The sequence below is a fragment of the Pagrus pagrus genome, assembly GCF_965226575.1.
Source record: "Pagrus pagrus genome assembly, chromosome: 2".
Taxonomy (NCBI): domain Eukaryota; kingdom Metazoa; phylum Chordata; class Actinopteri; order Spariformes; family Sparidae; genus Pagrus; species Pagrus pagrus.
Window position 1 is genome coordinate 27,363,323 of NC_140186.1, and position 20,652 is coordinate 27,383,974.

A 20,652-nucleotide genomic window follows, 5' to 3' on the forward strand; every position below is an offset into this window, starting at 1 on the left:
GTAATCATGAGTAAGCATACAGTCAGTACTATCTTGAAACATCATTTCATGAGAGGTTTCCTGAGAAGCTAAACTGGCCGTGATGACTCTTAAAACCACATGAAGATTCCCTCCTTTTGCCACAATAGTGTCAGGTGAGGGTGTGCCGGTAAATCAATGAATAATTTAAATGTATGACATGATCATGATCATGATCAGGTTTCAAGTCACACACAAAATATCTGTTACCAAGCTTTTAAACACATTTCTTGATAAAGTCAATTCACATGTTAATGTCATTAACAGTCATGTCATGTTTTAGTAAGAACTATTGCTGCTTACATTATAAAAGGTCATCAGTCGTTTCTCTTTAACATCCAGGGGCTTACATTAGGCTGATGACCATATACTAGACAATCTGTCTTCATTAAGATTGTGGATTTGATTTGAGGTCATTGCTGTTGTTTGTGCTTGTTGTCAGCTGCCTCCAGGTCAGCTGCAGAGTCACTTACAAAAGTTGGGTACAGACACTCACACTGCACTCAGCGTCTGCACATGGCTTCTTATTTTACCAGCCAATGAGCTGGAAGGGCGTGGGCCGACACCCTCCGCACACTGCGGTCCCACAGCAGTCCTGAAACGCCATTTTGGGTGTGGAAGTGTGCTGCAAAGTTAATTCACACACTCACTAGAAGTCCAAATAGTGCGCTGTGCACGGTGGAGGGAGCAGCATCACACATTCACAGCAGAAGAAAAACTGCGCAAGTGTATTTAACACACTTTATTGCCTCATTATTCAAGGCATGAAAGTTGGTTGCATAACTCCCATGCGTTGCACAACTATATGCTCCTGATGCTTTGCCTCAACTGTCATGGAGGAAAGGAGCTCCCGTATATAACGTTACGTATCCCCGTGACGTCACCAAGTGTTATTTAAGCGACTTTTTTAACGCTCATTGAATCACCGCAGAAAAGTTACCGGATCATCAGACAAACTCACCGAGAGGAAAAAAGGTACGGTTCTTTAAACTAAACATTACACTGCTGCAGGCTGAGTCCTGCTCAAACACCTAAAATCAACGTTGATTTTAGGTGTTTGAACAGGACTCAGCCTGAGTGTGTATGTGTGTGTGTGTGTGTGTAGGGGGGGACAACATGTTCCTATGTGCTTATGAATGTCAAACATTATAAACAGGCTCATTCAGTTTGAATTTAACATAGAAACATTTTAAGTAGTTTTCAAACCGAGTTCCTGATCAAACCTTGATCAAGCCCCTATTGTCTGTCCTGCATGGAGTGATAACAATGCAATTATAACAAAAACAAATAGGTGAGGAGCCTACTGTGAAGCATTTTACATAGGTAGATAAATAAATAGTAATGTGTGTTATATTTTGACGAATTGTCCTGATTTTCACTGGTCTGGCGCCTCGATTTTCAATATTGTTGCATAACAATGTCTCATTAACTGGGAAATGTGCCTATACATTGTTCATATGTATGAATTAATATGACAACTTTAATATATGTTTCATATCTCATTTTCCTCTTTGTTCAGTGGACATATGGCTCTCAGAGGTGCTGTCACCCGTATGCTGTCTAACAGCAAAAAATGTGCTGCTGTCAGTGTGTGCAGAGCCCAGGGCACAGCTGCTGCAGCCCCCAGAGGTACATCTGAAATTCTTTATTACATTTAAAAAAAATATTTAGAGCTCTCTTTTCGTCCAAAAGGGAAAGCATATTATAGAAAGGTAACACACACCAAGGGCTGTAACGAGGTGTTAATCAATGCAAGAAGACTAGAAAGTAGAAAAAAAGTGTTGCACATTTCAGCTTCGTATGCATTTTTCTTTAATCAAAGCCCTCAGGTCTTTTTCAAGATCAACAACTAAAGACAAGCCGGTTTTTTAGGTTGTGACGAAGGCCTAGGGCTGAAACGTTGATGCATATGAAGCTAGAGTGTGTGAAAAAGCAAATACAGGAGGTGAAAACAGACACAAGTTGTTTAAATTTGAGTAAGATGATGGACTCAACATTTTAACTTGTCTTTCTTCAGATGCCGAAGAAACCAAAAAGCCGGCTAAGGCACGTAAGTAAAGCTTTAATGAGTTGAACACTTGTCTGTGCAGATTCCTTCACATGTTCTGTTACCACATGTTATGGTGACATAACCACTGTGTGTGTGTGTGTGTGTGTGTACATGTTTTGACTCTCAGCCAAGGTGTCATTCAACTGGCGGGACGCTCTGGAACTGGAGGGTCAGCTGACAGAGGAGGAGATCATGATCCGGGACTCCTTCCGGGACTACTGCCAGGAGAAACTCATGCCCCGCATCCTCATGGCCAACAGAAATGAACGTAAGCAGGTCACACATCTGTGATCGGAGCATTCAGAGGAGTTATGTGTGGGTCAGACTGTAGGGATTCATTTATGATTAAATATCCAGAGCAGAAATGGACTTTTAGATGCTCATCTAGACTAATTCAACCACAAGTTTAGGCTTTTTACACACTTTTTAAGTTCGAACTGTGCAAAATATGTTTATTTTCTGACAAGTGTTTGATTGTCAGTTTCTGTTTTCCCAACATGCACCTGGCTACAGATTTCCACCGGGAGATTGTCTCAGAGATGGGAGAGTTAGGCGTCCTGGGCCCAACTATTAAAGGTAAACAGAAAACAAAACCTCATAATCAGTCACAGAGAATATAAGAGTTAGTCAGGTCTTTGTTTTAGGAACAATATCGTCACGTTTGGATTCTATGCATGACTTTACACTGTGTCTCTGTCCTCTGCAGGGTACGGCTGTGCAGGCACTAGCTATGTGGCATATGGCTTGATTGCCAGAGAGGTAGAGAGAGTGGACAGCGGCTATCGGTCAGTCATGAGTGTCCAGTCTTCACTGGTCATGCACCCCATCAATGCTTATGGCACAGAGGCCCAGAAGGAGAAGTACCTGCCCCGCCTGGGTGAGACGGATGTTTTCTGCATTTGCACACAACATTTTAAAAATGGCAATGTCCAGTTTCAAGAGCTTCCCTTGTGTTTTTATTTGTCGTGCAGCCAGTGGAGAAATCATGGGCTGCTTTGGCCTGACAGAGCCCAACCACGGCAGTGATCCCAGCGGTATGGAGACCAAGGCCAAATACAACCCATCAAGTGGCACCTTCACCATCAGTGGAGCCAAGACCTGGTAGGTAGAACTACAAAGAGCACCGACTTCTGGTTTGAGTCTTAATACTAAAATAAAAAAAATAAATCAGTGTAATAATTTTTTCCTGATTATACTTGCATACTTTTATTTTAGCAACATTTTCAATGCAGGACTTTTACTTGGAACAGAGTATTTTAACAGTATTGGTACTTTTACTCAAGTAAAGGATCTGAATACTTCCTCCACTGTTAGATGGTACCGTATGAGGTGGTTGTTCCGTCTCATTGGTGTGTCAATCTAACAATGTACTTCAAACTTCTGATATATAGAGGAAAATTATATAAAAATTAATAATTATATGGCAAAAAAAAATAGAATCTGACCGAATTAAAAGTCAGATAGTACAGAAAATGACAATTGTTTCTGTTCCAGTGTCACCATAAGTTTTGGACTATTATCCAGTTTAAAATGTATACTCCTACATTTACTGTCAACTACTGTGGATTTAATTGTGTCTGACACATGGACGTCCGATGTTTTGAGGCTAATGATGTGAAAAGATCCGTTGCGACAGTGCTGCCAGTATGTAAGAAAATCCTAAAAGGTGCAGAAGTTCATGAGTTGAAGAAGCCTGCTCCTCTCTTTGGAGGTAGTTCACTGATAAACTGATATTTTAGGTTAGTTAAAAATGAAAACTTTTGATGAAACATTGCTGTGTCAAGCTCTTTATGAACTACTGAAAAGTGTAATCATTCTGTTAATGCATGAAATCCTTCTCCCTCTTTTTCTCCTGCTAGGATCACAAATTCCCCCGTGGCAGACATCGCAGTGGTGTGGGCAAAGTGTGAGGATGGCAGGGTGCGAGGTTTCATCTTGGAGCGTGGAATGAAGGGTTTTGCCACCCCCAAGATTGAGGGCAAGTTCTCGCTGAGGGCGTCCGCCACTGGCATGATCCTGATGGATGAAGTGGAAGTTCCCCAGGAGAACCTGCTGCCCAACGTCTCTGGTCTCGCTGTAAGTGGCTGCTCTCTGAGATTAGGTTTAATTAATTTTACTTTAATATTACAACATTAACATTACTGCATGTTGATATCTTACATTTCTTTTGTTGGTGATCAGGGTCCCTTTGGTTGTCTGAACAACGCCCGGTATGGCATCGCCTGGGGAGCTCTGGGAGCTGCTGAATTCTGCTTCCACGCTGCCCGTCAGTACACTCTGGACAGGTACGTGATGTTCTGATTACACTATGTGCGGTGCCTAAACAAGGTCAGAGGACATTATATTATCAGCTTTTTTTTACAGAAGGATTGGATTTCATGTTTTTCTATCCTCCAATCAGAATCCAGTTTGGGGTGCCACTGGCCAGGAACCAGCTGATGCAGAAGAAAATGGCTGACATGCTGACAGAGATCACCATTGGGCTGCAGTCATGTCTTTCCCTGGGAAGACTTATCGATGAGAAGAAGTGAGTCTTCTCTTTCTGTCTTGTTTTGGACCCTTCTCTACGCACCGGTGGTCTCTTCCAGTCAAAATAAAATCAGTTTTTCTTTAACGTGTGTCTTCTTCTCCTAATAGAGCAGCACCAGAGATGATCTCCATGCTGAAGAGGAATAGCTGTGGCAAATCTTTGGATATTGCCAGGCAGGCAAGAGACATGCTGGGAGGAAATGGCATCGCAGATGAGTACCACATTATCCGTCACGTCATGAACCTGGAAGCTGTCAACACATACGAGGGTAGGTACACACCAGTGGATACATCTCATCTTCATTTTTTAAAAGCACCAACAGAAGGAAGTGGTGTAGTGAAAAGGATTTCAAACTTTAGCTGCAGTTATATGCATCCACCACCAGAGGGCAGCAGTGCAGAAGATAGAGATGGTCCACTTTTGGTCATAGATAAAATTAACTATTGTTTTTTTAAACCACATTTTAGTACAAATAAATGTAGCCAATCTGCCTTTAAAAAACCATCAAACAAAAAACCCCTCAATAATGTGTATTTCTTTGCAGGAACTCATGACATTCACGCCTTGATCCTGGGCCGAGCAATCACTGGACTGCAGTCTTTCACTGTTGGAAAGTAAAGGCTCTTTACGGTCTTCTTGATATGGACTTGATGTGGATTTGAACTGGAGTACATGTTCATCTGACCTCTGCAAAACACAGGCTTCATTGGGCAAACTTTTATGTGTAGAAACACAAGGTGGACTGAAGTTTTGCCTGGTGGGATAAATCACAAATACCTCATTGTGTTTATACTTTTTCAAATACCTGACAGGAGCTGATTGCTACAGCCCCTCTTGTTTGGTACTTTAGGCTAGTTTTTAAGGTTAACCTCACAAAGCAATGGGTCCAACTGTCATAATGCTTGTACAGTTGTCTGAAGTTCACTTCAGGAACTGATTATGAGGCAGGTGCATGTGAAGTTGTGGCATTATGAGTTTATTTTCTGATAATTTAATATGTAAATAAAGGACTTTGAATAAGTGAGAAGGTGTGAGTTCATCTGGGATGCTGTCTGCACTATTCAAAATAAATGATCTTCTGTTGTCATTTAAAATTTTTATTGTGTTTTATTAAATTTTAATTTTTATTATGTTAGTCACAGTAGGTCTGAACAACTGCATTGGTGAAATACAAAGAACTACAGACACAATGCGGCACTATGATAACTAACAAATATAAAATGTTAACACCTGAGAGCCAAATAAATAGGCTTATCTGTTAGTTGCATTTAATAAATCAATAGATACTGAAATTGACCATAAATATAACCTGGATTCAGCTTTGGTTTTTTCATTGAAACCGTGACTTATAACCTGAACTACTGCCCTAAAAATCAACGACACAGCCAACCGTGGATTGTCGCAAAAACAAAGGGCATTATCCATGCAACTATTCTGAATACTCAATATAATAAAAGAAAACCTTCAGAATAAGTAAGTAATTCTGAATAACACACAAACTAGTTCAAAAATAACATGAATATCAGAGTAATAGCTAGTGTGTCAGGGTTCTGATGTCTGGCTGATGTCCAGGTCCTCTCTGAGACCTGCCAGTGCCTGGGTGGCCTCCATGAGCTCCGTGTTGAGCTTAGTGCACCTCTCCAGCACCTCGAACAACTCCTGCAGCTTCACCTCCATCTTATTACTGTTCTCCTCATACACCGTGTACATGTGCTCCTTCATCTGCTGGCACATCTCTGGCACCTAGGGAATAAAATGAGGGGTAAAAAAAACAATCTTAACAATGACCAGATTAGTTTGTGGCCAGTGACAGTGTAAGACACAGTCAACAAAAAGTGCCTATGTGTCAGTCCACAATCAGCATTTTACTTTCGAGCATGAAGTGCATTCAGGCCCGTCATGAAAGTCATGAAAGCAGTACTTGGTAAACATAAACTGTACATAGTGGTGAAAAACAGGACCGGGAGCATTACAAATATTTTCTACCTTTTTCATTAACTTCTCCTCAAAGCTGTCCATCACTTTCTGGTCACTGGTGCGGCTGTCGTTAATCTCCTCTACCAGATCCTGCACTCTTCCACGGATATCATCAATGCTAGAGCTACAATAGATGGTGACATGCACACAGGTTGAACGTGGCTCCAACCTAAATCTCTTCTTCATTAAGGAGTATAAACTTACAGTTCTTCCTGGGTCAAGTGGACGGTACCGCTTAGGAATGCTAATTTATGAATGATAACAGTGAATGGGTTGGACTGTAAAGGTAATTCTGTACCAGATATTCTCTTGGATGTCAGTCATGCTCAGGCTTGAGGACATCCCTCTTGATGAATCCTGGTCTTCTGGCTGTATTAAAGACAATGACAAAACAGCTGTAAACGTGTCCACCATCGCCAAGTGTGCAGTAGCTAAAAAGTATGAATTCACAGATCTCAAAAATACAGTTGCCATAAAATTACTCTTTAATCATGTGGGGACAAATTGCAAACTTGGGGAAATAAGTTCACATCTGTTACATTCATCATGACAGACATTTACATATATGTTCATAATACAAATCATGTGTCACATCTTGTAACATAAAATAGTAACTTGTTCACAAGTCTCGTTCTCAACTTTTTCAACAGTATGGCGCTAACATAAATTAATATCGTGCTGTCACAATTTTAAATATATTTGGGGACTTGTTGGTCTTTAGTTTTATATGATTACATGTTACCATCTCTGAGTCTTCATGGCGGCTCTTGGGGGTGGAGTGTGAAGAGGACGGCAGCTCATCGAAGGAAAAATCCATGTTGCTCTGTTGGACACACAAAAAGACACATCTAATATATGAATAATGTTTTGTGAAGAAAATATAAATGTAAGTTTCTTCGAATAAAATAACCTGTTAATAAGAAACTATAATATATGCTAATGGAGGAGATGGATCAGTTCTCACTTAAACCTAGGTAGGTACAGCTTCAGCTAGCTAACCCCTCTTGTCCGCTAAAAGTAAAAAGTAATTTTACCAATAGCTTCACATCAAACAACAGTACGTTGCAAGCAAATACTTATACCTATTTTTCCTACAGATAACCACTATATATAAAATTGGCGCGTTAGCTGTCTGTGTGCATCTAGCTAGCTGTTATGTGCGCTAACGGCTAACGTACTTCATCTTGCTAGTTTAAACGTTATTTTCATTCTGTTTAAGTCGTTTTAAAAAACAAAGGCCGAAATCCCGCGACCTGTTTTATGAGTTTGTGTTTTGATTTTATGTTGTTAAAATCATAAAATATGTATGATATAATAAGGTAATATATAGTATCTGGTTAAAATATCCTCACCCAGTGCGGTGGAAGAAGTGAAGGAAGTCAGCAGCACCACACTGTTAGAAGAGACAACCTCATTAGCTACATGTAATAATCTTGTTAAAAAAAATGAGAAAACTACTAATTTTGCAACTCCATTATAGCCCTATTAAAAGAGGTATTTTATGTGTTTTTTTTTAAATAAAATGTATATTATTATATTGGATCTGGTAGGTACAAATAAGCAAATAAATGAATAAAATAAAATACAATTAATTGCTTTCACCAATTCAACCAATGCAGCACCCATTCAATTTAGAATAAAGACATGTAGCCATTTATCAGCTTTTTCAGCAGTGAGTGAAACAGGAAAAAACCGGAAGTTGTGCAGCCTTTTTGGGATGCGTTAAAACAATAAAGAACTTCTTAGCTTCTGTGTATCTAACATTATGTTTGTTTGTGTGTGTGTGTGTGTGTGTGTGTGTGTGTGTGTGTATGTCTGCCCTGAGCATTACACAGCAGAAAGCACTCACTCGGATTGTTTCTCCTGGATTAAGTGGGATGAGGGGCTGATTGATCGTTGCTGTGATTGGAAATCTAATCCCTGCCTTCCTCTCTCTCTCTCTCTCTCTCTCTGTCTCTCTGTCACCGCTCACAGTCTGAATTATTCCAGCTCAGAGGACACAGCACACAGCAGAGAGGCACAGAGGCTGTCTGACATGTTCTGATGCTTGGTTGTGGGATGGACTGATGATACAACAGCACGATGCTAAAGAAAGTAAATAGGGAGATGTTGGTGAACCAACACTGAAAAGACCCAAATGTGTTTAATCTGGAAGCTGCCAAAACGTGGCTTTGACAGGTGGGTGAACTTGTTCACTGGCTGATTTTCTGTTTAGTATCAGAAAAGTAGCTCTTTGTATCTTGAAAAATAATTAAAGGGTAAATTCAAATGGCTATTTGAATATATTTGCATTACATTCTTCCATCTGCCTTATATTAAAGTTAATTAAATGAGAAGATTTAAATATTTTTGCTCTTTCTGCCTGTCTGCATTTTAGGGAGTGACGTCTCAGCAAGTGAATAAATCGAACTGGGAACATTTTCACTTTGAATATAATGGAATAACTTCTCATCACTGGAGGAAGCGGAGGCTCTGGGAATATGGACAGCTTTAACTACACAGACGAAGGTGGACTTTCATTCCAGTACTTGGTCCAAAATGGGGAGCCACTTTACAAGGAGTACAAGCCTCCTCCCAGGGACCTCATCCAGCTCCCTAAATCTGTCCTCTACCTCCTGATGGCCGCTCTGATCGTTGTTGCTGTGGCTTATGCTATCGTGGGTCACCTCATCAAAGACCTCATGCTGGATATAACAGGTACTCAAATCCATTGGAGGTAGCAGTCTCGTATATCAGAACTTGTTTTTTAAAACATATTTTTTATGTAACATTGAATGCTCTCAAAAATAAAAGCCAGCCTGTTGAACAGTGCTTTGGGTGGATATCCTCGAAAGGGTAGAGCCGCAACATTCATCGATAAGTTGTCCATCGTTAAATTAACCGACAACTGTTTTTTATAAATGATTAATCGGTTTGAGAAATCTTTAAGAGGAAAATTCTCAGATTTCAGCTTCTTAAATGCAAATATTTCCTGGTTTCTTTACCCTTCTGTGCCAGTTAATGTAATATCTTTGGGTTGTGGACAAAACAAGACATTTGAGGATGTCATCCTGGACTTTGGGAGACACTGATATTTTGAGGTTTTGAGGTTGATATTTTCGGATATCTGACATTTTATAGACCAAACAACTAATGGATAATGTTATAATTTTGATTTCGCTGTAGAGAATATGCATTGAATTGTGTCAGATTCTCCTACCCTCAATAAGATAAGCTTAATATACACTATTATGTCTCTATACCAACTAAAAAGCTGAAAACAAAGAATATATTCAGCAACCAATCTTAAATTAAACGAAACACTCAGGGACTTTTTTTTAAAGACAGTGGGGATTGGGATGAAGATGGTGGCGTTAAATTGTTTGGTTCTCATCCCTTCTCTTTTCACCCGTCCACAGACTGTTTGCTGGGCCCGCTTGATGACGACATGATGAAAGACGGCGGGATGGAAGGAGTCAACCCTCTGCACCTACCACCTGCCCTCACCCACTCGCACCCAAATGCCTTCCACGTGTGGAACCAGGACGACGTCATCATCCCCATGGCTCACCTGCATGAGAGCCCGCTGTCCAGCCCTCTGATGTCCGTCATTCCATACATACCTTCATTCTTTCCCAGCTCCCTGAACACGAATAGCCCGTCCTTCAATCACCCACTCCCGAGGGAGAGTGATGCATGAGACAGCGCGAAGGATCCAAGACAGTTTTCATGTGGTGCATCTGCTTTTAACACTATTTCCTCCTATTCCCCTGTTGCTTTGATTTCCTTCTTTAGTTGAGCTTCTTTAGCTCATTGTTTTCACCTCTGAAACACATTTCACACCCTTTGTCGGATAAAGTTGAATCATTTATGGGAACATCTTGTGAAAATCAATGTGTGTCACAAAGCCAGCAACATCATGTGGCTTGCAGAGACCTGGTGACTCTGCATGCAAGACTTTTGATATTTTCTGACTGGGATCATACTCAAGCAGTGATCGAGGCCAATCAGGACGTATGGATTTACTTCTGTCGGAGTTACTGATCTCTGTACTTGACCATTTTTCAGGATCTAAGCCTGGGACTCTGAGTGGGACGGTCTTCACTCGTTGATATTCCCTCCGGACTTGTGCCAAGTTAGCATCATTATTATTTACCTTCTCCTTCCAGACTCAGTTATCAGTCCATACTGTTATATTTGTTTGTATGTAGGAACTTAACCTGTTTTGGCAAACTTCATATGGAGTTATGAGGTGATTTCAACATAAAAATAATCCAAATTTATAATGAGTTCATGTTTGGACTTGGACAGGAGTGCGTCTCAGTAATGACAGACCCAATCAAAACTTCACTGTTTCACTAAGTGATCTCTAATGTATCATACAGTATATAATACAGTATAAATGATGAAGAGAGCAGTGCGCACATGAGAGGAGAGACAAGTGTCTGTGTTGAGCTCTTGTGTCAAATAAAGGTGAATACTATACAAAGACAATGTTTGCTAACACTTGTGTCTCAATCTTATTCTGATGCTAAATATATTTGTGCTCCTTAGGAGGATCGGCCTAACTTACTAAGTAATAGGGTGGAGTTAATTCAATTAGTGGAGGTGACCGCTTTCAGGTGACCATGTGATGCCTTTTAAGGACACAGTATGCACAGTATGCACCAGATGAATACAATACAAAATAAAAGCCCATTTCGGCAAAGAAACGATGATGAACGACACTAAAATGGCACAGAAGAGGAACACAAGAAAACATGGACGTAAACAGTGCATGAAATATTTAAGAAATAGGTTTGCAAATGTTCTGTGAGGTGAAATGCAGAGTGTGTTTTAGTAAGAAACACTAAATGTAAATTTTGCTGTTATTTGTCTATAAGAAAACTCCACAGGGCTCATTTAAATGGTGTTAAATTACTAAAAATGCAACACTACACTGCACAACTGTGACAAAGTGTGACATTATGGCCTTTATAATGGTTCATGATTCACTGGAGTCATATCTGTTAAACTGTGATCTGATATGCGTTCAGGATGTCACTGCAGGAGGCACCCAGATCTATTTTTGTTTGCAGTTGCAATCAAAAAACACATGCAATGTTACACAACTCAAAAAGAAAGATTTCAGGGTCCTTTTTAAGCAGGGTATTGACTGAGATGCAGAAATCCTGGGATATTAAAAGCCCATGAAGGCTGTGACATCACAAACACATGCACAGCCTCAGCACTTTCTCATTTGTTCTCGGATTATTTCACCTCTGCTGTCATTCGCTGGATAAACATCAAAGTACTAACATTGTCTTTTTTTTAAAATATTAGGTAATTTTTGGTTAACATTGCTCTTTCCATCTGTTGATCCCAGAGTGCCCGTATTCAGTGAGGGATGGAGATTAGGGAGAGAAGATTTGATGAGCAGCTTAACCTTTAATACAGCATCCTTTTATTACTTCTGAGCCGTAGAATTAGATAATCGGACAGCAGAAACCAACATTGGTATTCTGGTTGGATTCACTGCATCCAGGCCGGGCGTTTAGAGACAAGCAACAGTGTGAATGAAGTGTGGAGTCGGCGATGATGCTCAGTGCAGCAGTGTAGGGCTGATTTAAGTCCAAAGCAGCATGACTGACCTCTGTGTGAGATGTTGCTTGCGTAACAGCACTGGCAGTCTTGGCAGATGTCTCTATGTCAGTGTTTTACATGGTGGAATAACAAATGCACTGATGTGGAACGGAGAGTCACTGGTACTGAAGTGATACAAGTTGTGGGATTGCTAGGATGAAGCCACATGATGGAGGAGAGTGGTGACACTTAAAGCTGTATATGCACATGGAGGCCTGGCTGTTTCATTAGCCAGCCTCTTACTCCACAAAATACATATATTTCACAATAAATACCAAAAAGTATTTACATTTTTATGCAGTTTTATCTTGATACTTCAGTACTTTTACTTATTGACTTTTTTGACTTTTACTTTGCTACAACAAAAAGGCAGGCAAAGGTAAATACAAAAGTAATACAAAAACTGAGGACAAACCAGAAAACTGTAGGGAACAAATCAGGAACACAGGGAGCACACAAGGACTGGGGGAAAGGCACAGGACTGCACAAGGATGAAAACAGATCAACCAACACAGAGTGAGGGAACAATAGAGACCTACATACAAACTAAACTAGCAGGCGGATGAAGTGCGGGTGGAGAGACACTGGGAACAGGGCAGTGCTAACAAGGCTGATGGGATACAGGTGTGTGTGAAACAGAACACAGGGAACACAGCTGAGCAGGAAGCAACCAAGAGTCTTGGGTTTGCCGAACTGGGCAGGTTTAATGAGAAAATGTTAATATTAATAATTAAAAATAATAAATTGAGCAAGAAGATGTAACTGTAGTGCACTGAGCAGCAACAAACTTCTTTTCATTTTCTCTCCAACATGTAACAAACACCAACAACTCCTGCCTCACGACCAGAAACACATCAGTCAAAAGTGAAGTTCCTCTCTCTGCCTGATTACTATTACATTAGATTGTTTCTTCTACTTCCCGTAAGTTCTCACTCAGTTCCTTTTTGGACTGAGTTCCCTGGTAAAACATGTCATTCAAACAAATCAACACCTGCAGCTTTATTTTAGGAAATCAGCCAGTTACTTTTTAAAAATGGCTTTTTCAGTTCTGACTTGATGAAGATAGAAGCTTTGTTAATCCTATTTCCTCGGGCTTCTTAGCGCTCTTTAACTCCTCACTGACACTATGAGAGGTGCACTGGTGGCACAGGAGCTCTTTAATCGGTGCAGATGGGTAAGCGCTTAAGGTGGGGCAAATTAGGACTGAGAGAAGGTCAAACTGTGAGGAGGTGATCGAACATGTATCACTTCATCCAAAGGTTGTACATCACATCTCATGCAGCTTTTATTCAATGTCAGGAGGAGTAGCTTCTGACTCGAGGTATTATTGTTGCAGGATTTAAAACAGGTTTTCAAAACTAATCTTGCAGGTTGTTAAACCTTCCAAAAAAGATGCATCACAGTGCTTGCCTATGTTTTAGCGCAGATATTAAAAGGAAGTTATTTTGAGAAGACGGATCCTGTATTGTGTCTATGTTGGTAAATGAATGAGGTCAAAGGAAATGAGGACACAGGATGTACCTGTGTGTTCATCCTACACTGCATTATTGACATAATAACTCCACAACTCTAACTGCTTGTTAAATCATCGATCATTTGTGCTCACCATTGTCAAGAGACATTTTGGGATTAGCCGTTGTCTGGATTTTGAGGTGGAACATGTGAGCACAGGATTGCAGATTACAGAAAAACTGCAGATTCAGGTGGTAATACTCTATAGGTTCATTAGATTCACTGGTCGAGGCCCTTTCACATTGTCACTTGAAACTTGGTTATTGTATAAAAAAAAAAAAACCTTAGCTGCTTTAATCATGAATTTCCTGCGAACCAGTTAGGGCACCCACTGAGAACCCTGCAACACATACAGTTCCTGCATATTATTACTAAAGGGTCCAATCATCAGCTGGCCTGACGCGATGTGCAGCTCTCTGAGGCTTTCTCTTGGTCTGCAGTGGGTTTACGTCAGTCGGGGTTAAGTGATCCTTACCTGTCCTTTATCCTCAGGTGGCAGCTTATCCCCGGCCAATTTCTTATTACCACTGACTCTGAGCCCAGCTCTGTCTGAGGCCGCATGACACAGCAGACTGTAACTTATCCTAATTAATAATTAACACACTAAGACAAGGAAAAGACAAGGAAGAATGTCTATGGCATTTCATTACATAATAAAATAAGATAGCATGCCCTGGCCTATTTGGTGCTTTGTGAACCTTTGGAACAACATGCAGTGGTTATTTGCATATATTGTGCATAGATTTACTTTCCTGATGCAGAGTAAAGAGGTAATCCTTACACCATACAGCCATTAGCAAAGCTAAACAATCAACATGTCAGCAGGAGGAGGGAGAAAAAAAAGGAGAACTGTCTGTTCTGTGTCTCGGCTTCGCCCCCAGGTTAATTGTCATTGGTTGGCTGAGTTTATCCTGGTTGCAGCCACTGCCAATCTGCCGTCATTCAGCCTAATCCTCTGCTGGCAGGCCAGGTGGTTCTCTGTGAAAAAAAGTAGTGGCTGGGGAAGTCTTGACCTCTCGTCTCCTGTCCTTCCGCAGCAGCCAACAACGTGCACATCTGATCTCTGCACATGGGTCTCTGATAGGACACATTCAACTACTGCGTGTCCGTAACATTTAGAGGCTAGGTGATCAGTTTTTTTAGGCATCTTGTAATTGAGACATTTGCATTTTTTATATTGCAAATGGTAGCAGTAAAAACACATGTACTGAACAGCACCAGCTGATCACTTTAAATACCATTTTCTCACCCCTGCATCATGGTTTTCACTAATTCATAAGAAAATTACACAAAGCTGCAAAATCGATGAATGGATAGAAGTCATGCAACATGAACAGCTGTGATTTTACAAATGGGCTCATCTTGGTATCCATTTAACTAATCCCAGGCAAAACAGAAGCCACAGGTTTGCACTCTGATCCTCATTTGGAAATGTTTAAGTCGTGCAGCTCTGTCTACTCTCAACCAATTAGTGTTTTGCTCCTGCAAGATCTCACTGAATAAGCTAACAGGCAAGCTAAGGGGGGTATAAACAGGCCTCAAGAATTTTAATGGTTTAGATGTGCATAACTGCAAGGTAATAGCAGCTGACCATGGACCAGCCATGCACAGAACAACTGAGCCACTGTGCTCATCCAGTCATATTTACAATAGTGGTTGACTTATGATGCTGAATAGACATATATAGTAAATAGAAATATAGTATATTCCTACCATGACTCATGTAAGAAACTAGGCCCAAATAAATATCTACAACATCCTTTTCCAAGTACAGTGCCTGCTGTATGGTTTTGTTTCCCAGAAATATTGTTGCATATGCAGCATTTTAAGTGTTCAGATCAAAGGATCAAGTTCTGAGGGTGTAAAGTGAGACAGGTCCATAATCTTGAAAAATATAAGGCAGCATTAACATTGAAATATAAAAAGGGTAATGCCACCAATGTGCTTGAAAAAAAACAAAACAAACCTTTCATAGAATAATGCCTTGTGCGGCTCCAGAGGAAGCTGCATGTAATCTGATAAATTGCATACATTGATGTCACACAGTGGCTGAGTTGCATTGTGGGTAATGTAGGTGCCAGGTTTTGAAAAGCAAGAAAAATGTGTGGAATAAGAGCAATGATCGCTCTGGTTCTGCCGGATCAATTTTTGATCATTTGTTTTTAAGCAGTCAACCTGATGCCTACATTACCCACAATGCAGCTCAGCCACTGAGGCAATTCAGCAGATTACATGCAGCTTCCTCTGGAGTCACAAAGGCTTTATACTACTTTTCCACATAAGCAGTAGCACCCCCAAGACCTGTAAACACACTTTAGGGCAACTCAACCAATTTTACACATTAAAGTGTTGAAGACAGGAAGAGCAGCCGTCAGATGTTCACGACAGTTTAAAGTAAGACATCTTGTGAAACCACATTTGACATTTGAGCGCGTGTGTTGATAAAACTATAGGCTCAGAATTAAAGTCCATACAGAAACGGCTTCCTCCGATTCATTTTCAGCTGAGTGCATATGACACACTGCAAGCACTCTTTGAAAACCACATTTAAAAATGATGACACAAGCCTGTGGTACCGTACAAGTCACAAGACTTGCCAAGCTGACAAGACACATTCTTTACAAACCACATTTATTCTTTTATCATACAATAAATTTACATGTAAAACTAGTTGATTCTCTTTAAAAAACATACAATTTCTTCATAATATTAAAAAAAACAGGATTAGCAGTCATTACTTTGATCTTAAACTACACTGCAGACTAACACTGTTTAATTAACAACTCTACCGTTTCAGTTGTGAGCTCGTCTACTCAAAGCTCCTTTGGGAGAGGACGGTGCGGTAGAGAGACGTGCCTTTAGCCTGGAAGAACGTCACGATCATCTTGTTCTTTGTGACCTCTGCATGAACGAAGCCTCCCAGTGTTGAAGCTTGGCCGGTGAAGAACTTCACAGAACCTTTGGGAACATGGTTCCAGTGACGGACATCTGGATCCAGGAAGTTTCCAGCACCGCTCACCACGTAGCCCACATCAGACTCTTCAATGTACTACAAAAAACAAAAAGATGTGAGTGAAGCGGTTTTACAGATTTTTACAATTATTTGTGACATTCTGCATGAACCAACCTGAAGATTGTGGTCGTGACCGCAGAGGTACGCAGTGGCTTTGTATTTGTTGAGCAGAGGATGAAGCCTCTGCAGAAGGCACTGCGTAGGGCCATGTTCAGACACAGACCACACAGGGTAGTGTCCGGCCACCAACAGGAAGTCTGCCTTGGACCGAGCCAGTCTCTCTTGTAGCCAGGTCAGCTGACGGTTGGCATCCACAGCACTCAGGGGGCCTCTGGGCTTCTCGTCCACAAAGTCGTCAGAGTTGCCGCACAGCATGATGGTGTCGAGCATGATGATGGTCAACGTCTTCCCGGTGTTGGGGATGTGGAAGTTCAGCTCGTAATAGTAAGCGGGGAATTTCCTGAGAGTGAAGAGAAAGCCAGGTTGGGACACAAGATTTATTATCAGTTTAAAAAAATATTTTTTGAAAACAGTTTTGAGCTTCTCCTCACCATCGGTCAGATTTTTTGCTGTACTCGATCTGGGCTTTGACATTCCCTGCGTGGTCATGATTGCCAGCAAGCACATACCAGGGGACCTTGAGAGACTTGGCGGTGTACACAGACTCAAAAGTGTCCTGATGGAAGTCAAAACATTTTGCTTTAAAAAAGGATGAGGTCACCCAAAAATAAAAAAAATAAAAAATTGTCAGTATGTACTCACCCCCATGAAAATGGAAATTTTGGGGAAGTTTTTATAGTCCACAAATCTTTTCTGGAGATTCACAGCATTAAAGTGATCCTCTTAAATAACTGAAGTAGATGGGGACCCTCAAATTGATTTTGAAAGATGTCATTCGCTCCCTTATAAAAGCCAAAATCTTAACTGTAGCTGCTAAGCTCAAAATGTTATTGCACACCTGAAGTGGATCCCCAAGCTCAACTGTGAGTCCAGGGTGTAAATAACACCCACCATCAATTGGGATCTTGGGTTCTTCCCAAGACTAGGGTAAAGATGGAGCTGTATGGAGCCATTTTATGTTTTTACATTTTAAAAACAAGAATGCTGCAAAGCTCCAGAAATGTTAAGTAGACTACAAAACTTCTGATCAGCATGGGGGTTAAGAATTAATGACTAAATGTTCATTTTTGGGGTCAACTTTCCCATTAAAAATCAAGATTTTTCTTCTTTTTATAATACACAAAGTTCATTTGACTGACCTTAAAGCGAGGAGAATCCACACTGTCCACACCTCTGTAGTAGAAGTTATCGCCAAGGGCCAGAACAAAGTCAGCTCCCATCTGCTCTGCTACTTTGCTCATTTCTCGAGCTGTAGTCTTCTGCACAGCGGTGATGTAGGGGGGGTAAGGCACTCCACCCCAGTCTCCTACAGCCAGGAACTTAATGGAGGTTCTGTTTTCTGTGAGGGAAGGGAAAATAACAAAAGCTTAAGAGACCTCACACTTACATAGAGTTAACCACCAGGGATCATGAAAGCCTGTGTTGAAGTGATACTTACTGCTAAGTCCCTCCAGGTCTTGGAAGGCAGTAGGATAGCAGTATGCCACAGGGATGGCAGCAATTAAGATGGATACCAGTGTAAGTGCCATCTTTAAGGAGAGAAAACAGTCAGACCTTCAGCTAGCAGCAGAACGAAACAGTGCAAATGCAGAACAAGACACTTCGCTAGAACCAATGAAAATGAAAGTACACACGCCTCCGACAAGAAACCAGACAAGGAACAAACAAGCGTCACAAACCACAGCTGCAACGTCCCGTACAGCCCTGTGCTTCCTCTCTACCAACACCACCAAGCAACAACATGATCTTTTGCTTTATGCCTAAAGGTGACTTGTGATTGGCTGCAGCCTGACGCTGACATGCCCCAGCTGGAGCTAATAGAAGCTAATCATAGTAGCCATGTCCATGAGGCTGAGAGGGTCAGAGGTCACAATTTCATGCATAGCACTGCCCCTCTGCTTCTTTTACATAAGAAACTCTGCTTTTTATGAAACACACAGATCAAATGACCTATTTCAGCCTCAACACAAACACACCACGAAGTAAAACTGGATCTAATGACTCAGTCGTCTCCTATCAAAAGAAAACAAACAGGAAAAACAACTTGTCAGGAGTGCAGAGATAATAATGCCAGAGCTCAAAGATAAAAATAAAAAAAAACACTCACAGCTGATAACTGGTGAGGTGTACTCAGGATGACCTGATGGGACACTCTCCGTCCTCGCAGCGCTCCTCCTGCTCGCCTTTTATCAGCATTCCCAGAGCAGATGCAGCAGGAGGACCAGCCCCGGGACACGGCGCAGGGGCATGATCATTGCTCACATCCTGACTCAGTCTTGGGACTGGGGACACATGTGATCCACGATGGTTATTATAGCTGGTGTCCAGACTCCATTTTTTTCCACTTCAGTGTTAATCACTGTTTCCCTTCTTCATTTTTCAACTCTGTTTCCATCTTTTTTAGATACTTTGGGAATATTGACTGCTGAAGGCGTAGCCAGCTTGTTTAGTCTCACAGCCTGGTATGTTGTCTTGTACTCTTTGTGGCTATGAACAGAAGACAAACGCTTACATGGCCAGATAAGAGCAACTAGCACTAGTGACGACAGTGTTCAGTGCACCGTTCAAAGAACACACATTATTTCTTCCACTCATACAAACAAGCAGGCCTGATTAAAGGGGCACTCCACCTTTTGTACACATAAAGTTCAGTTAACTTGTCTGAAGTAGAGCTGCTATAAAAATACCTGAATGTCTTCTGGGATTGTGGAGGAAGCTTTCAATGTTTAAAAAAATAACCCCTGTTGAGAGTGGCATCATGGGAAATGTAGGATCCAATGCTCTTGGTGCTTGACTCATATGAGGGACTGAAGGTCAGGATATATCTAAGCCCTTCTTGTTTCAATTTTTAGCACATTTTAAAATCTATTTAAGTTTTTTGTTTTCTTTTGTATCAGTGCAATAATAAAGCAGCTAAAAGTAGTTGTCATTTTTTGTTGACTGTGGCGGTCCCTGTTGACAACAGTGTCACACTGACTCCTGTTATCAAGATCTTGATAAAGCTCATGCGTGCATTTGTTTTGGAATCAAGTGACAGTTATGTTTTATCTCCTTAAAACAGCTGTTTGCAGGATGCATAGTCATAACGTAATCTTTGTTTTAGTGCATTCATGCTACTACGCTACATGTAATCACACAAATATGGTTGCTCTGTAATACTGATTTTGTTGAGCTAAAGCTTTCAATAACCACTAAGAATGTTACTGTATGTCTTCAGGATGATAAAGCAAACAGCAAGATATTCATTCCCATTGCAGGCTTAAAGGCTTCAGTGGAGGTGCATTCCCTTTTGTATATAGTTTATATTCCATGTCTTGAATACAAAGCAGACTATGAGACTGCTGTAAACAGTGGCACTTTGCATTTACAGTTCTTTCACCTACCACTATATTCCCTACTTGACATTGTATTTTTGTGCTTGCGTCCTTTTCAATTTGTCCCTTGGAAATCAGAGTACCTTTGCATCTATAATGACCCGATTTCCTCACAGGGGTCAGTCAGGCTTCACCCCATCTTTGCTAGCCACATAGCTGTACAGAGAGACCGTACATGCTACACTGGCTGATACTGCAAAGCACCTGAGTGTGCATGCAGAAGCCACTCACATGTTGCAAAACGTCCCCAGAAACACTGATGTGAGGAATATCTATATCTATACATCACTATGTATATCTCTATCGCTATATCTATCTCTCTCTATTGCTCCATCTATCTCTCTATATCTCTCTATCACTATCTCTATATCCATCTATCTCTCTATATCTCTATATCCATCTCTTTCTATATATATCTATCTCTATATCCATCTCTCTATCAGTCTCTATATCCATC

At 40.9% G+C, this 20,652-nt stretch overlaps 4 protein-coding genes across 7 annotated transcripts; 2 read left to right on the forward strand and 2 right to left on the reverse strand.

The window, feature by feature from the left end:
* The first annotated feature begins 752 nt into the window (after positions 1 to 752).
* Positions 753 to 5,619, forward strand: LOC311250038 (glutaryl-CoA dehydrogenase, mitochondrial-like). The gene is made up of 12 exons (XM_084341539.1): positions 753 to 993; positions 1,538 to 1,647; positions 2,036 to 2,068; positions 2,196 to 2,336; positions 2,582 to 2,644; positions 2,775 to 2,945; positions 3,040 to 3,169; positions 3,928 to 4,144; positions 4,250 to 4,353; positions 4,470 to 4,595; positions 4,706 to 4,866; positions 5,143 to 5,619. Exons 2-12 carry the CDS (start codon positions 1,545 to 1,547, stop codon positions 5,214 to 5,216), a joined length of 1,323 nt encoding a protein of 440 aa, XP_084197665.1. The 5' UTR covers positions 753 to 993; positions 1,538 to 1,544; the 3' UTR covers positions 5,217 to 5,619.
* Positions 5,620 to 5,855: 236 nt separating this feature from the next.
* Positions 5,856 to 8,473, reverse strand: syce2 (synaptonemal complex central element protein 2). Of its 3 annotated transcripts, XM_084341559.1 has the most exons (6): positions 8,425 to 8,473; positions 7,928 to 7,968; positions 7,318 to 7,398; positions 6,874 to 6,944; positions 6,585 to 6,699; positions 5,856 to 6,341 (listed from the first exon to the last, which is right to left on the reverse strand). In XM_084341559.1, the coding sequence occupies exons 3-6, from the start codon at positions 7,390 to 7,392 to the stop codon at positions 6,141 to 6,143; spliced, it is 462 nt and encodes a 153-aa protein (XP_084197685.1). In that variant the 5' UTR covers positions 7,393 to 7,398; positions 7,928 to 7,968; positions 8,425 to 8,473; the 3' UTR covers positions 5,856 to 6,140. The 3 variants fall into 3 exon arrangements, with proteins under 3 accessions (XP_084197685.1, XP_084197687.1, XP_084197686.1); XM_084341561.1 differs by lacking the exons at positions 7,928 to 7,968; positions 8,425 to 8,473 and adding an exon at positions 7,658 to 7,721; XM_084341560.1 differs by lacking the exons at positions 7,928 to 7,968; positions 8,425 to 8,473 and adding an exon at positions 7,540 to 7,642.
* A 58-nt stretch (positions 8,474 to 8,531) lies between these two features.
* LOC311250048 (uncharacterized protein) lies at positions 8,532 to 10,966 on the forward strand. Its single transcript, XM_084341550.1, has 3 exons — positions 8,532 to 8,753; positions 8,953 to 9,272; positions 9,974 to 10,966. The coding sequence occupies exons 2-3, from the start codon at positions 9,056 to 9,058 to the stop codon at positions 10,252 to 10,254; spliced, it is 498 nt and encodes a 165-aa protein (XP_084197676.1). The 5' UTR covers positions 8,532 to 8,753; positions 8,953 to 9,055; the 3' UTR covers positions 10,255 to 10,966.
* Positions 10,967 to 16,302: 5,336 nt separating this feature from the next.
* Positions 16,303 to 18,608, reverse strand: acp5a (acid phosphatase 5a, tartrate resistant). Of its 2 annotated transcripts, none has more exons than XM_084383349.1 (6): positions 18,501 to 18,608; positions 18,260 to 18,350; positions 17,961 to 18,160; positions 17,253 to 17,377; positions 16,816 to 17,161; positions 16,303 to 16,737 (listed from the first exon to the last, which is right to left on the reverse strand). In XM_084383349.1, exons 2-6 carry the CDS (start codon positions 18,348 to 18,350, stop codon positions 16,498 to 16,500), a joined length of 1,002 nt encoding a protein of 333 aa, XP_084239475.1. In that variant the 5' UTR covers positions 18,501 to 18,608; the 3' UTR covers positions 16,303 to 16,497. The 2 variants fall into 2 exon arrangements, with proteins under 2 accessions (XP_084239475.1, XP_084239476.1); XM_084383350.1 differs by having other exon boundaries at positions 18,458 to 18,546.
* Between the last annotated feature and the right edge of the window lie 2,044 nt (positions 18,609 to 20,652).